The sequence below is a fragment of the Stigmatopora argus genome, chromosome 18, assembly GCF_051989625.1.
Source record: "Stigmatopora argus isolate UIUO_Sarg chromosome 18, RoL_Sarg_1.0, whole genome shotgun sequence".
In the NCBI taxonomy this organism is placed as follows: domain Eukaryota; kingdom Metazoa; phylum Chordata; class Actinopteri; order Syngnathiformes; family Syngnathidae; genus Stigmatopora; species Stigmatopora argus.
In genome coordinates, this window is record NC_135404.1 from 6,759,550 (window position 1) to 6,776,479 (window position 16,930).

The window sequence follows — 16,930 nt, forward strand, 5'->3', positions numbered from 1 at the left end:
TAGGTTGCCCTGACAACAGAGAAAAATTAGATTGTACGACTAAATAAAATGTAATATCAACATACAGTAACAGTACAAAACAACAATTTAATGAAAACAAGTTTAACACGCCCAAATGACGCATTTTGTAGAAAGTTTTATTTACGCCAACACATACATGAACAAAGCACCGTATAACCTTAACGTCTGATACAATGGTACGCCTACCTACCTCGGTCGTCGCAGCCTTTGTTTTCATCCAAAAAAAAAAAAGCCGACACTCAAAAGAACTGACAAAAAGACAGCCAAGGCAGCAGATTCTATCATATGTTACAGCATGCTGAGTAGAAAACCCGGGAAAAGAATTAAACAGAACCATCTAGACACAAAGTGAAATACGACGGTATAAAAGTGCCATTCATTATACAGCAGTTGAAATACTGACAATGAACTAAGCAGACATTTACAGTAAATGTACGGAAAAGAAAAGAGAAAAGAGAGGAAACAAAAAACAAAAAAACTAGACATTTTCTCCCTCGGACATGGATGACGACCAGCTTGCATGGACTTGGATGAAACTGGACCGGAACAGCGTCCCTCACCTCGCATAAGACAAAGTTTTAAAAAGAAATGACCGGGGGTGCTGAAGCACCGAATCCCTCAACGGTTAAGAGCGGAACCAATGAAGCTCAAAAAAAATAATTAGGGTGAAGGGGGGTGTGGATGGCACAGAATGTGTAGAGTTTAAATAGAAGTCTTTAAGCAAGTCCCGATGTGAGGGGAGCACATTCATTGTGACTGAGCAGGGAGGTGATTCCTTCGGCCACAGCAAGAGACGCGTCCTAAACCTTACGAGGGGCAGAACTTTTTGGCTTGTGATCGGACTCTTTTTTCATAATCTACTCTGTTTTGGCTGGGGGGAAAAGAAAGACAGGGAATAGCAGAGTCAGGTTCCTGAAATTCCATTCATTGCCAAAGGTGAAAAATGGTCTTAGTTACCAGTAGATTGTGTAAGCCTCTGCTTGGGCTGGATCCTGGATGTTGGGCTCATTTAAGAGTTCTTGAATACCTAATAGGATCTGTACAAGAAGTCAGCAAGAAAGTCAATTGATTTATGTGAGTAAATATGTGCAGCTAGCCTGCATGCTAACCACCTAACACTGATATATTTCCCTGGAATTTTGCCTAATAAACAAGCTAAATCATTGGCCACACATCATTTATCACGTGCTTAAAGCAGTCTTGAATAAATTTGGAAGAAAACTACAGAATAGACAACAGTGTTTCACCGCTTGGTAAGAGGGAAAAAAAATAGATACTAATATCGGCAGTGTGAAAAAAAGAGTACAATCTATTGAACTCAAAATACAAACCTGCTTTATTGTAATGGCCGGTCTCCAGTCCTTGTCTTCCTCTAGGATAGAAAGGCATACGGTGCCTGATGGGTACACATTTGGATGAAAGAGAGGAGGCTCAAATTTACCTGAAACACACACACACAACAAGTTATCCATTTTATTTGGGCTGTCTGTGAAGGCAACACTCCAACAGACTGTCAAATATGAGCGACCCATAACAAATTCCGTCTATGTTGGGACGACTGATTCTGGGATGCTCGGCCCGAAAACCAAAGACAAGTGAAGGAAAAAAAGGACAACTCACATTTTGGAGGCGACGACGGATAGTCATCCTTGAACAACATGCGCAGTTTGAACAGTCCTCCTTCCCACGGAGTCTGCCGACACAATTGCACGATCAGCTTCTCGTGCATCACACATTATATGGTGGTTATGTTAAAATTAACTCCTAAACTAAAATAGACGACCAATCCATTTGAAGTGGGAGGGTTGCACGACTCCCAGATTAAACGGATTGGACGTCTATTATTGACCACCACATTAAAGTTCGCATCAGAAGAATGATTGAACACCATATGATTGAACATCTAACATCTTCAGCGGCCCTGAAAGACTTTATTTTCATATTTTATATTAGCATGAATTAAATCTTACCCCTTTTTTGCCTGGAATAGCACACTCCCAGTTCATAAGATTCATTGTTCCATCTGGGTTTTTTGTTGGTACAGCAACAAATCCCTAAAAAAAAGCATTCAAAAACACGTACAACTTATTAAAATTTTGAAACCACCAATAATGACAATTTTGAATTATTTATTAGAAAAATACTATCTAATATTTACAACCCCTTCTCACTTTGAACTAGCAATAGCAGGTTCATTATTTATATATAATAAATCACATATAATAATTGGCTGCCATTAACGGTGATTGCCATCCAATCCATTTTGACTGGGAGGGTTGGCAGTAAAACATGGGCACCGAATTGCAGCCATCACAGTTGAAGAGGAGAGGATGGCCATCATTGTTAAAAGTGGCGAATGTGTTCATGTTTTAATTGGTTTGTCTGTTTGTTTTGTTGAACACTGCTATTTCCAATTATGTTGAATGCATCATATAATAGGGAGAGTGACCAAGATGGAAATGACACAGGATTTCTCATCATAATGCCATAATAATGTATTCATTCTTATAAAATGTCTGCTTTATTCAAGCAGCATTTTTCTGTCATTAGGTGTTTTATTTCTAAAGATATTTCCGGCTGGTTTTCACTATTATTGATAGAGCCCAATATGTAGTGTCCTATCACCAAGTGCTGTCGGCAATTGTAAATGTTTTCAAAAGCAAAAAAAGAATATGATACGTCACTGTACTAAATACTCACAAATGGATGATCCTTCCGCCATGCTTTGCGTTCTTGGGCAAGCCGGCTCAATGCAATGCCAGACATGATTTGCGGACTCCTGTAATCAAGAAAAGTGCATATGAATATTAATATTTAATCGCAGACTAAAACACAAACTTTTTAAAACAAAAATTTTCGTGTGGGGGACTTTTGGAATTGGTAAGTTCCATTATCATTGGTTGCCATTGTGTGCACTAGGTGTCCAAAAAGAGCTAAAATCCTTGTCAGCCGCACTGACAATATTAAACTGAATAAGCTTTTTTAAAATGTATCAATTGCATAAATTAAATTACTAGGAAACGGGTAAAAAGTGGCAATTCCAAACCTCCAGTAGTGGAGTGTTTTGGGGACAAACTGAGTTGATTGTGAATAGGATAAGGTATTTTTTATTTCCCTTCCCTGACAAATAATTAGGATTCTATTTGCACTATAATTCTCGCTAATCTCCAAAATTGATATTACAAGCTAAATGGTCTACTTTCAATGATAGGCTGAACTTTGTATAATTATATTCCCTAAACAGTTAGCTCGAAATTGACCAAATTCACTTCTTTTTTTGCGTGTACTTTTTGTGAAATTAGTTTTCCGCTTTATAAACAAACGATCTTCAGCACTGAGCATTGTTAGGTTTGCAAGTTCGACCTTGATAAGTTGGGAAAAGGGAGTCAACACATTTTTTATCTCCCGGGAAAATGTTAAATTAAAGATAACGCTTGAATTTGAAACCAGCACTTTGAAAATGCGGATGAACCTGTTTCGTTCTAAACACGAACACAAGTGAAACACTGAGCCACTTGGTAGTCGAACACTTTAATTCAAGTGCTTTCTTCGTTGAGAAACGGCGGTAAAAATGATCGTTTTGAGGTCAAAAGTAACAGTTTTGGGGCGATTTCTCTTAAGCGCTGGGTCGTTAGCCGTTAGCTAGCCCCTTACCGTGTGTTAGCATGTCTACTATTTACAAGCGTCAATGTCAGTCAGTTATGCATATTTCACATTCTATTATATCTTTTGCATGTCAGACATTGTTCTTTATAGCTGTATCTCTTATTTATGGTCTTAGCCGTAGACGAAGAGCGCAAACTCATTGATTACCAAACTAGCGGGTTAGCTAAAGAAGCTAACTCATGTGCGCCAGAACCAAGCGGCGCAGTTAGCGACTGTCACGGCCTGATGCAGCACAAAAATGGCGCAAACGCATTTGATTTGAACACATCCCGCGCCAAGCACGGAATAATTCGTTAATCTTTGATTCAGTCTAATCGGGATGTCAGATATTCCCCCTTAGGGAGCAAAATTAAAGGTTTAGAATTAAGACAAAGACCACCAAGCGCCGGCCGGGAAGCACATTACATTAGTGCATTATCAAAGTAGCGAAAATGGCGCAAAAGGCATTGGGTAAAATATCTTTGTACGCGATGAAACTCTGGTCTTTCGTCGGCAGGGATCGTTCCTACCTTTCAATGAGGTTGCTTTGGCTCGGGGGACAAAACTGGGAGAATTAATCGTGTTCAAATCGCGTTAAACCTGGTAAAGTTTCCCTCCTGAAAAAAAAACACCCGCTCCGACTCAAGCCAGACCTAAAGATGGCAGACAACATTTCATTGGTCGCTCACTTCCGCTTTCGTTTTTGGGATATTTTTTTTCCTCTCCGTTTCAGTCGTTAATATAGATACACTTTATTATATTAAAGCGTTTACAGTAAAACACAAAGCTTTTAATCGTTAATGTTTATCATTTACAGGTGCTAAGTGCAACATTTTTGCATTCGGGAACACTTTTTTTTCCAAGTCGTACTTTAAAAATGTAAGACGACGGTTATTTAGTTATTTTTACATACTCGGTTAAAATACTTTTCGCAAACCTTGAAGTTGCGCCATTTTTGAAAAGCAAATAGTGACGAACGTTTCTCTTGTACTAATTAAACATCTTTGAACGGAAGGCAGCTGTGGATTTCCGCCGGATACATTAAAAAAACGTTTAACATAAAATAACCTATGTATATGCACATGACATAATAACTGAGATTAAATTGTATTGTAACAAGTAATTTTATAATCGATAAAACAAATGGTTTAATGCATATTTTTAAACAGGCAAAATTTTACGCCACCTATTCTTTGGGCAAGGCGTTAACAGAAAACGACAGAAGGGGTCGCCATTAATCATAAAACAAATTTAGTCTATTAAGTACAGTACACAAATTAACTAAGGCGATTTTTGTGCAGAATCAGATGCACCTTACGCACAAGAAGTTTATCATTAGTAGATGCCCAATCCAATTTAAATGGGAGAGTCACAACAAAGGAATTTTGGTTCAGTTCCTGCTAAACCTCCCACTTCAGAAGGATTGGACATCTATTGCTGTCATTTGGAGACTTCTAGCTGTTTAATGCAAGGCCAGTGTTTTTCTACAAGTGAAATGGTTTCATTCTTTACATTTTCTATTTGTTTGTATTTTCTATTAGATGAAATATAAATACTTTCTTGAATAAAAGTGACTGCAAATGAAATAAATCAATGCAGATGCCTTTGAATGACATTTTTATTGGGTTTACCTTGTGTTAGAAGACCACAAAAGATGTATCCCCTTAACCTTATTCATAGTTTATACACATTGCATAAGATCATAAAGAAGTGATGCATTTAGTGATATGAGAACATTAATCATTGATGTGACTGTCAGATCCAGGGGGAGGACAAAAAATGGACGAACCATTCTCCTCCCCCTTCACAAACATGATCTGGACTCATGCATCATGATGGTGTGTGGTTTAAACAGGGCACTTAAAAGTAGGCTACAGCTGATAAAACTTCTCCCCACAGAAACGTACGATCAAGCGCGAAGGCCTTGTTAGCATCTCGAGGTTACAGAACCAGAAAAAACTAAAATCTCTTCGCCAGCAAACGTTTTTAAATGACTTGTCTCGAACCCAGAGAGGTACGTTTTCTCATTGCCGACAGGAGGGCGGAAATCAAGATTGTCTGTGACGCTCGAGTGGGCGGATGGAGTGCGGTAACGTCAGTCAATGCCGTGGCTTGTGGTTTCCATGCGTGAGGGAGTGCAACACGGTACGTACGTCGGAAGGCTTCTGAATACCCGAGCGAATGTAAACACGGCCTAGCACTTGCAGAACATCCAGTCTATTCCGACCGATTAAACCGTTTTGCTAATCTACTTTTATCCTTTTTTTCTTTTAAAAACTTTCTCATTTGCTACTATTGATGGCAATAAACGTGTACCATATTTTCACGACTATAAGGCACACATAAGTCTTTATTTTCTCCAAAATAGACAGGGCGCCTTATAATCCAGTGTGCTTTATATATGGACCAATACTAGAATTGTTATCACGATAAAATAAAATAAATCAGTCAATAGGGTACACCATCTCTCACAACTACGGCAAGCAGCCCCCGACTCTACTATTTTCCCCGTAGAAAAAGTACTGCGCAGTGACTGCTGGGATATGTAGTTTTTTTGTCAATACACCCAATGGATTGTGGCCTGTATACATCGACATCAGCACAGTTACTGACACTGCGGCTAAAACTACGATGCACCATATAGTCGTGAAAATACGGTAATCCGTTTGAGCTGGGAGGTTCACAGATTGGATGTCTAAGGCCGTCAATGAGTTAATTCACGAGTTCACTTATTCACATTAAAAATGCTTTTTCTATCACTGTCAATGGCAGCCAATGATTCTTGAGTCAACTCATTCCCACCAGCTCAAATGGATTAGCTATTACTGTCAATGACAGCAAATGAGTTAATTCACCGGTTAACCCACAACAATGCATCTCAACCCAAACAAATGAGTTAAATTAGATAAGTCATTAATACAAAGAAATGAGTAAACATCCGAGCCAAATCCTTCACCGCTTGCTATCGCCGTTAACGGTATCGAACGAGGGGGAAAAAAGCCCTTGTGTGAGGGATCATCGTGTGTATGTCTATCAAAAAACATGCATCCATACTTATAAAAATGTGAGTCAAGTGTACGTGTAGATAAATGGAAGTGTTGTTACCAAGTCCATATGTACAAAGTGTGCCGGCAATAAGAAAAAAAGGTTGCTTTTCCCTGACACTAAATTATCAATGTGTGCAATACACGTAAGACATTAGATTTTGGTCATTACGAGGGAGGGCGGAAAGGCAACACCAAACGAAAAAAATATGCAAGTCAAATCTATCAAAAACTGCACATCAAATTTAAAAAAAGAAAAGAAAAAAAGTGTTCTAAATTCCAATATTTACAGTAACATTACAGGCTGTTAGTAGGGTGCACAGTGTTGTTTTCTTCCCCACTTTAGTGCTTGTAATGTGTGTTTTAACTAGAAATGTTCAAAATTGTCGTGTAAAATGAAAGTATCACACGGTAGGAGGAGGGAAAAAAAATGTAACAGTCAACTTCAAAGCAGTCAGCTTTGTTGTGTCAAACAAAACATGTCGAAGCATGTTTTCAATGAAAACACAACTAACTTTTTCAATCTCAATCAAAAAATCTCGTCAATCCTGTACAAACTATGCAAAAAACAGAGGATAAGAGTCATTATGTTTCTTAAAAATATCCAGTATAACAACTTCCACTTGAAGTTGTGAGTTTCTATACAGTGTACAAAACGTGCATTTTTTTTAAAGAGTTAAATATCCATGTTTTTTTCCTTTTAGAATATTTACAGCAAAAGTAAATTCTCTGGATATGAACAGAGTATTTGTTCACTGTCCTTAAAAACAGTTCCAGTCCACAATTTTCCTACGCGCCAAAATACTTTGAGCTCCCCAAAAGTGATTAAAAAAATTTAAAAAAGCAGATGTTCCCTCAAATAAAAATAACAAAAATAAAGTCAGTCAGGAAGGGAGGAGAATTAGGTTCATGTTGTTGAAACTAAGCGACTTCATGTCTTAAATTTAACTATTTAACTCATTGTCAATGGTAGCAAACGAGTTAACTCACAACCTAACTTAGATTAATCAAGGCATGCATTAACTTGAATGTGAGGTAACTAAACTAAACCATGACGTAACCTACTAGCTCAAAAGGATTGGACTTCTACTGCAGTAAGTTAAGAAGAACCCATAGTTAGCTTACGAGATAACTAATGTCAAGTCATAATGTAACCCGAGTTTACTCAATGTGTTACTCAACTCATTTAATTTTAGTTCTACCACCTCAAACTAATTGGATGTCCATGTAGAAAGCAGAAAACCAGTTAAATCGCATTAACTCGCTTATATTTAATCAAGAAACGGCATGCTTAAGTTAAATTGGCTTCCAATCCTCCCGGTTAAAATGGAGGTTTCTCGCCGTCAATGGCCGAGCGTGAAATGTATTATTGACGCCAAAAAAAGAAAAAGTTGAGCGGAGTTGGAAGACGCATTCAGCGCACGGCGCTACAGAATGATCACATAGGAACCGTGACCTCCGACCTCGGTCGAGCGGCTTTGAAAAAAGAAGCGAAAAACGTTGGAACTTGCGTTCAAATTTGGATTAACAAAGAAGCGCGTCCTTTGCCCGATCAAGTTGGAGGATATCAATAAGTCAATAGCTCGATAGATGACCCTGAGAGAATCACTGGCCGATATGATGACGACAGCCCCCTTTTTGTTTTAGCTTTTTTCCTTCAATTACTTTCAACGTCAAAAGATCTGCCCGAGTTGAGAAGTTCCAGTTCCAATGTGCAGGCACCAATTGTCAGTAAGCAGTCATATTTACATGGAGAAGTCAAAAAAACAAAAATGGAGGGAAAACAACAGAAATGCGCGAGCGACGCTGCCGCTCGGACCTCCACTTGTGCTCAATTAGATGATATGTTTGCATCAGAACACCTGGACAGCGCGATACTCGCTCCTTCTCACATGCGAGAACCTCGTTCCTGAAGAATCTGCAAAGAAAGGGCAGTGTGACACGTAGGCCAAGACTTCATATCGTGGGTTACCGTATTTTCTCGCAGATCGACCCTTAAAATTGCCTTTGCGTCGTTGAATTTCACAATTTCACTCGTATAAGGCGGCCCCCCATTCACAATGCGAGAAAATACGCTAACTCATTTAGCCCTCCCATTACAAATAGCCTGAACGTCTTATCGCCGTCAATGGCGGCGAACGGTCAGGAACTTTTCGTTTTGTCTCCTGAAAGTCCTGCGGAAACCTCTCGGAAGTTGCTAAGGGGAAAGGTAAAATCTAGCGGGTGGGGCGTCACTACGTTCAATTGAGCGCTCACCAATGAGTCGCAATTGTTCAACTCTAATCTGAATGGTTCATTTCGTAATCCGAGTCTTCGTCGTCGCTCTGAGAGACATGCGGCATGCACGGGAGACAAGAGAGACACTCTTTTCACAAAACAACACAATGGCACAGGAGGTGGGCGTGGAAGGGAAATGGGGGAAGGAAGAAAAAAAGACAGAAGTTATCCGTGGACTCCATCTGCCATCATACCTTGGCTTTCTCGCTGGGCTCACTGTTGGTCCCGTACGATTGATTGTGAAGCTCCTTGGACACCACGCACAGGAACTCGGCTTGGTCTTCATTGCCGTAGTTATAAGAAGAGCCGATGCTGACCAGCTGGAAAGAAATCATATTTGATTGATAACTGATTAACATGATAGTTTCAACTATATACGGCGAGATGTTGCCAAAAAAGGATAGAAAACAAAGACAGGTAAATCCCACCAAAAAAATAACTGAGAAGAGCCTGAAAAACTTCCACTTAAAAGCGATACGCTTTCCAGATCTCCATCAAACCCAATAGATAACATCAAAGAGGCGCTAACAGAAGATGCTAGGCTTACAACTCCAAGCAATCAAGTCCATGAATACCAAAAACTGTTCAAGTCCTACTCCGCCACTGACATGTGCTGACGTTCCCAACTGTCGCCAAGACTTCCACACAGAGTCAAGTCAAAAATAATCGCTCTAGCATGACTTAATCTTAAAGTTAGCTTCCCACGACAGCTAGCATAACATTCTCCTAAAGGCGATTTTAACTTCCAATTCTGCTAGGTTGCAATGTTGCCTCATACAAACCCATTTTTCTTTGGAAAATATTCTTATGAACTACAAGTACCAGAAAAGGAATTTGCGAGCCTCCTTGTATGCGTCACCATCTTTGTTTCTTGTCCTTGAAAAGAAAAACCTCCTCAACTTGGGATCAACAAAGTAACAAAATCAAACCAAGGAGGATCCGACATCTAATTGTGTCTACTTTAAGTCGTCTACTTAAAGTTACTGTAACTGAGGACGACAAACAAGGTGCATGGGACCATGCAGTGACCGGCCCGTGGACATAAACAAGTGGGACACACCTCTCCGCTGTTGTTTGGCAAAGCCGACGGGTCGCCCTTCACCTCCCTTGACACAATGAGTAGAAACTCTGACTGCTGGGCCCGCCCGTAACCTATACTGACAAGCTGCAACGACCAATCAGAGCACACAAGGGATGCCCGGATCACCGAGGGCCGAGGTCAAATTTGCGTGCCGTGGTTTTGGACTTTGTGGGCATAAGCAAGGTAGGTGAAGCGCGTGAAAAGCCCGCCCCGTGACACCGCCCCTTTGCGGGAAGGCGCCTCACCTGCTCGAACTTCCAGCCGTCGGACATGGTGGACACCATCTGGGTTAGCTCTTCTTCCTGGCACTGAAGCACTCGATATACATGCTTGACTGGCACCTGCGGTGAAAAAAATGATGAGTTTAACACGTTCCTACTGGAACACAAACTTTGAATGTTTATAAAAAATATTGGCATAATTTTAGGCTGTGGCTAAAATGGTGTAATGAAAAAAAAATGAGATTTGACTTACCTGCGAGGTCTTGCAGTCCCTTTCCCTAATCTTGTCCTTAATCAGCTTTATCAACGATGTAATATTGTAAAATTCGGCTTCTTCCAGGACACCTGAAAGGCAAAACCCTATTTCATTCGCTGCCATTCACACCAAGTGATATCCAAACTATTCAGCCAGAGACTAAGTCCATCCGTCACACATTGATTTTTACTTACGTTTTCAGCTTGATACATATTAATGACAAACATAAAAATACTTAAGATGCAATTGACATCAGAAGGAGCCCAATCCTTTTGGGCTAGGAGAGTGTGGCAGCTGCCAGCCCTCCCAGTCCAAGTGGATAGGACATCTAGCGCCGTCAAACGCCAAAACACGATCACGCCGTGGGTCGTTACCTTCCTCTGCTAAATCCCGGTTGAGCACCAGTTTGCCATGCCTCAAATAGTTCAGGACCGGCCCGAAGTAAGTCGGGTCTCTGTCAATAAGATAGGCACCAGTTTCATCCTGAAAGAAAGAAAGAATAGTAATGACCCTTTGACCAAAAAACTCACCAAGAAGTCAAATTGTAATCTTGTCTTTTTAAGAATACAATTCTCCGATTCCCACCGGCCTTGGATTTGATCCCAATTTTTTCCGCCACCCTTGGGTGTTCCCCTATTTCTGTAAGTACCGTGATTAGGCCGGCGTCGTCTCACGGGGGGAGAGGGGCCGCGAACAATTAGAGCGGAAACGGATTGGGGAGAGCGGTCCGAATCCTCCGAGGGAGTTGAGAGGAAAAAGCGCTGAGGTTCACTTGTGGCAATTAGCCCGTTAGCCTGTCCTGACACGGAACTTTAAAAATATACTGAGGGAGCCCAAGAGTTCTATTTTTGTCCAGTGTTAATATTTAGGGTCTGCAGAGATCTAGTGAGAGAATCTTCCACATATGGAGAAAGATGTTAAATGTAAATAACTGGGAGGGTTGGTAGTGATCATCCACTTCCAGTGGAAAAGCACTCTATAACATGCCATGGAGTGATTATTCAAGAAGATGATTATCAAATGAAAATTTTGATAGTTCGTGGAATGTTTTTGGGGAGACATTCTTGACCTGAAAAATTTGTATATATAAATAAAATCGATCCACATGATTTAACTTGCAGGCCACATAAAACGACGTGCTCGGATCTTGAGTTTGCTAGCTTGCGGCCCATCGTTATCCTATACCGCCTTGGCCCGAATATAAGACGACCCCCTCTTTTTCAAGCCTATCATTTTAATACCTGAACATTTAAATATGTCAACTAAAGTGTAAATTCACCAATTTGCTGTGATAAAACAGCAAAATTGCAATAACTACGTTAACCAAAGTGTTCAGCATTCGTTTTAAAGATATTTAGTGTTGTGGATGGGAATAATGTCTAGACCCTGAATTTAAGACGACAGACACATTTTCAGTCATATTTCAATGCAAAACACCGTCTTATATTCAGGCCAATACGGTAAAAAAAAAAGAACAACATTTTTTTTATCTTCCCCAAAGCGTGTCAACACCCAACAAGCGGGAATTAGGTCAGTTTGGCGCAGGTCAGCCATATTATGTGATTTCCTTTGCCGTCGAGAGAGAGAGCGTAGCCCCTCACGTGTCGGGCGCATGACACGCACCATCTGGAGACATGCATGTCAACCCTCAACTCAACTTAACATGATGTCACGTTGCACAATTAACACCATCAAAAGGAAGCCTTTATACGCCAGCGCCTGGGGAATACGCGGAAAGCACGCATTAGGGGGAGAAAGGAAGGCCGCGTTTGAAGGATGTTGCGGCAGTCACGTGAGCGCAGCTACTTAGCCCAGCGCCAGTCGTATCCTTGTAGCGTCGAGGTGGTAATGGCGGCAGTCTTTTGAATAATAGACACCCCACATCGGGGAGGGCTTGCAACGACTGACTTATATTTTGCTAACGCTGCTTGAAATGCTGATTCAAAAACGTCACTGTTGTTCAGGGAGTTTCGTGTTGTGAATTTTGCAACTTTCAAGTAGATTAAGGACTGAACAAAATAAAAATAAACGAAATATAACTACAGTTTTCCTGACCCGGTTGAATTTGCGATTGTCTTGAAATCAAGTTTCAGTGCAAAATTTACAAAGTCATACTGCCCATTGTTAGCTGGGATAGGTTAGAGCACCCCCCACGACCCTTTTGAGAATTCAAAAAGCATAAGAGAAAATTTAATATTAATTCAATACTCCGATTGGATGTCAATTGGGGGCAGCAAAATATTGTCCCATAGGACTCCATTGTTTGAAACAACTGTCATTTGAATATAATAAAAACATGAACAAATAAATAATTCCTGCATGATTTTTTTTTTTAAATTGCCAATTCTCTAATAACAGCAAAAATCAATGGAAAACAACCACATTAACTATTGCCCTACGAACAGCTAGCTTTAATTAACCGTTAAATATTTAGAATGATTTACAAAATGTGCTCCGCGGCATTGTACAAGTAAAACCCTCTGTTAGCGTAGAACGGTTTTGCATGCGTGCAGAAAAGCTCAACTGGCAAATGAAGAAGTTAAAATAAAAAATGTTTTGTGATGCACACCTGAAATATTTATGCAGCTCTGGGCACGAGCTAAGTAGAGTTGGATAAAAAGGATCTCGGGGAAGTGCTGGCAGGGACAGATGATGTTCCTGGCCCATTGATGCTGATAGATGTACAATCTATTATGGACTTGGTTTTTACAACTTTTTACAGTGTGGTACACGTTAGCAAAGGACATGTTTTTTGTCCCAGATCAGTTATCTATAGAAAACTATAGGGCGCCAGCGGTTACGAGCGGGCACGTGCGAGCACTTTCTCCCCCGGTCTAACCCCACGTGCAAAACAGACTCAAGTCAACAGCATGAATAATGCAAGTTTTCAAGAGTAGTGCGGAAGCCCGTCAGCATAGATGACTGGGAAATGAAGCTCTCATCTTTGCTGGAACACAAACACAAGGCTGCATTCACTCCAGGTGGGGGGAAAACTGGTTCTGTCGCCCCCATCGAAGCTCTGCGAGGTAATCGAAGCATTGCGAGCTTTGTCAAACTGTAAACTGCGAGTTAACTTAAGTTTTTTCACGTTTTATGCAAGATACGGTTTATTTTTTTCCTTGATTTGCATTCAGACGTCAAAATAAATTCCTATTCTGTCAACTAGAGCTGATACCAACTAGTTTTAATATTTTAAATATAGTAGACAAATTAAAATACATTGAATATTTAGTGTATTTCCTCCCCCATAACAAGCACTTTAAAAAAAAAAAATAGTTAGGCTGGGAATGCAATTTATAAAAATTCAGTTTGGCCTCACTTCAATACACAATTGCCTCTACCATTTCAGCCAGCATCAAGAAACTGTAAAAACAAAAACCTGACCTTTCAGTAAAAAAGAGCAACCCAAATTCACAGTGGGTCACATTATAGAACAGTGTGTGTGTTCCTCCCCCCCTTCTAAGGGGTGCCCCATTGGCCCCGCGGCGAGCGGCCGGTGGCAAGGCGCCCGCCGTAACCATAAAAACCCTCCTCTCTCCCTGAATGGCCTCCACATGCTCCACAAGCAGGAGGAGGTGGCGGGGGGCGGGGTGTATGGGCTGTATGTTTGCGCATCTGCCGGTTTAAACAGCGAACGGTCTGTGGGCCTCCTGGCCCGACCGGGCCAGCCTGGCAACTTGCAAACAATGAGTTAGTGTGTGTGAGACACTTGCATATATATACGCCCTTTAACCCTTTATTGGGCAAGTGCTTATTTTAAGATCATCTAAAAAATAAATTACTTGGCGGCCCAGTGGGACGAGTGGTTTAGCTCGTCGGCCTCACAGCTCTGGGGTCCTGGGTTCAAGTCCAGGTCGGTCCACCTGTGTGGAGTATGCATGTTCTACCCGGGCCTGCGTGGGTTTCCTCCGGGTACTCCGGTTTTCTCCCACATTTCAAAAACATCCATGGTCGGCTGATTGGACATTCTAAAAGGTACTCGGACGTTTGGTCGCCCGGACGTTTGACAACATGACAGAAAGTTTACTGTTGAAACCAGCTCTCAAAATTATATTCATGAGAGAGAGTTTAATATCTAAATATCTACTGTTGAAACCAGCTCTCAAAATTATATTCACCCGGGCGACCAAACGTCCGGTCACGTTCTAAAATGCCCCTAGGTATGGGTCTGAGTGTGCATGGCTGTCCGTCTCCTCGTGCCTTGCGATCGGCTAGCCACCGGTTGAGGGTGTCCCCGCCTCTGGCCCGGAGACAGATGGGATTGGCTCCAGCACCCCCCACGACCCTAATGAGGATAAAGTGATTCAGAAAATGAGAATATGAGTTCAGATTACACACAAACAATCACCGGAATATCCGGATTGGAACCCCAGTGGTGTAAGTGCAAACCAGTGACTCCACCACGTGCCCTATGAAGGGGTTAACGCCTCTATTATGGTTTGTTTTCATAATCTGCCCCAGTTTGGTCCCCGGCACGGCTCATATCGCATTTGAATGCAAATATTTTAATGTTGTAATAATCGGCTTGCTTTTTGGGCGGATAAAGCTTCAATGAGTTGCGACTCGTGTCAATCCGCTGTCTTAAGTGCGTGTTAGAGGAACCTCAAACCATTACTGTCGCTCTCCTGAGTGCTGCCCGATTTAGGAGAGTGCTCGTTGCTCGCCGCTCGCTACGCCAAAGGTTATTAGCGGATGCTGGCGTTTCCTAAATGATGTGGAGTGCTTGGAAAAGACACGCTCGCCAGATGCAACATGAGAAAGATGAAGTGGAGTCCATCCCGTGTAATATTTGATTGACTGCTGAGGGGAAAATGGGGAGAGGATGGGATTTTTCTTTTTAATGCTTTTTTAAAAGGGGAAAACAGTGAATATTCTATAGTCCTTGATTTTGCACATTTGAGCATAAAACTAAATTTGACACAGGTACATTACTTTTAAGAGGCAGACAGTAAGATGCAGTGGACCGGATTTGCCCCCCGGGCTGCGAGTTTGACACCAGTGACCAAAAAAGGCTTTTGTTGGAAAACGGCCATCATTTTGAACTAGGAAGAAATTTTTGTCCCTCTCCCCTAAAAAATATCACAAAGTATCATTTATCCTGAACACAGTTCTAAAACATGTCAGTTAGTTTTTTTTTGTTTTTCCAGGGAAAAAAGTCGTGAAACTTTTCAAACATTGTGTGTGGCAAAGGGAAAACTATACAAAGAAATTTCAAATAACGTCGAGTAAAAACGCCCCCAAACACACTTCAAGCAAACTATAATAATATCAAATTGTCTTAAGAGAGTCAAACATTTTTAGGAACACCATTTAAGCGTTTTAATGGCTTTCTGGTTTCAGTCGAACGTGTAAAGTAATGCAACGGCCTCGACGAGAGAAAGTTTTCTTTTGGATATTTTGGCATTAAACACACATGTAAGGAAATTGTTATTAAATGACGCGGTTCGGGTTCACCTAAAATGAAACCTAAAACTACGCGTCACTTAAAAACGGGCTTTTTAAAAAGTACAACATGTGAAATAAACGCGCGTTTCATGAGGCGACTGGTGGAATCTAGCTAACCTTTATGCTAATGCTAGCGTAAGCTTTGAGCAAGGAGGCTCGAGTTTACATTGCGTTCGTCATTTAAAATCCCAAACCTTCAAGTTAAACTACGTCAACAATAAGGTAAGAGTAACAAAGGATTTACACCCGATAAAAAAAGAAAATGCTTCGTACCCCCCCTCAAAAAAGTGCTAACTAGCTTAGCGCTTACCTTGTCGGAATCAAGCTCCGGGTCCGCTTGACTCAGCCTGTAAAGAAACGATTTCGGATCTCGACACAAGGTCTGTCTAGTTGTCAAAAAATAGGTCCCGCCGACGTTCAAGCGAATCCATTTAGAAGAGCCCGAACCGGGCGTGGGGCTCCTCTCCGCCGAAGAATGGCTCAAACACCGGCGTTGAAGGGAGCCGCTGCTTTCCGAGTTGTCTGCCATTCCTGGCCCCGACTCCAAGTCGTCTCGCCTCGGCTCGTCCAGGCTTGTTTCCTCCTCCTCCGTCGCCGTCCGCCTTTCCTCGGGGGCTCACGGGAAATCTCACGAGCTGGGGCCGCTCGGCTTCCACTACTCCCGGCCTGGCCACTCCCACTAATAACCCAGCCCCGTCTCCGCCCCGAACGCAGGCTTGCGTGCATGATTCCACGCGAGACGCTTCGCTGTTTTAAACGCGGTTTCGGTCACGGGGGGACAGGCAAGAACCAAGGGAGAACGACGCTCTTAATTCAATTAACTCGTTCGCTGCCATTGCCGGTGATAGGTGTCAAATCCCAATTGGTTTCGTTGCCAGCCTCTCCTTCATGGATTGGACGTCCATCACGGTCAATGGCAGCGAATGAGGTAGCTCATCTA

General features: G+C 41.6%; 2 protein-coding genes across 3 annotated transcripts; both read right to left on the reverse strand.

Moving 5' to 3' along the window:
* Window positions 1–116: 116 nt before the first annotated feature.
* On the reverse strand, window positions 117–4,362 carry ube2ib (ubiquitin-conjugating enzyme E2Ib). The gene is made up of 7 exons (XM_077625230.1): window positions 4,197–4,362; window positions 2,722–2,800; window positions 1,992–2,075; window positions 1,642–1,714; window positions 1,353–1,462; window positions 979–1,058; window positions 117–892 (listed from the first exon to the last, which is right to left on the reverse strand). The coding sequence occupies exons 2-7, from the start codon at window positions 2,785–2,787 to the stop codon at window positions 829–831; spliced, it is 477 nt and encodes a 158-aa protein (XP_077481356.1). The 5' UTR covers window positions 2,788–2,800; window positions 4,197–4,362; the 3' UTR covers window positions 117–828.
* Window positions 4,363–7,653: 3,291 nt separating this feature from the next.
* On the reverse strand, window positions 7,654–16,698 carry kctd5b (potassium channel tetramerization domain containing 5b). 2 transcript variants are annotated; one of them, XM_077626306.1, is made up of 7 exons: window positions 16,301–16,698; window positions 10,920–11,028; window positions 10,543–10,634; window positions 10,314–10,409; window positions 10,048–10,152; window positions 9,182–9,307; window positions 7,654–8,628 (listed from the first exon to the last, which is right to left on the reverse strand). In XM_077626306.1, the coding sequence occupies exons 1-7, from the start codon at window positions 16,517–16,519 to the stop codon at window positions 8,599–8,601; spliced, it is 777 nt and encodes a 258-aa protein (XP_077482432.1). In that variant the 5' UTR covers window positions 16,520–16,698; the 3' UTR covers window positions 7,654–8,598. The 2 variants fall into 2 exon arrangements, with proteins under 2 accessions (XP_077482432.1, XP_077482433.1); XM_077626307.1 differs by lacking the exon at window positions 10,048–10,152 and having other exon boundaries at window positions 16,301–16,694.
* Between the last annotated feature and the right edge of the window lie 232 nt (window positions 16,699–16,930).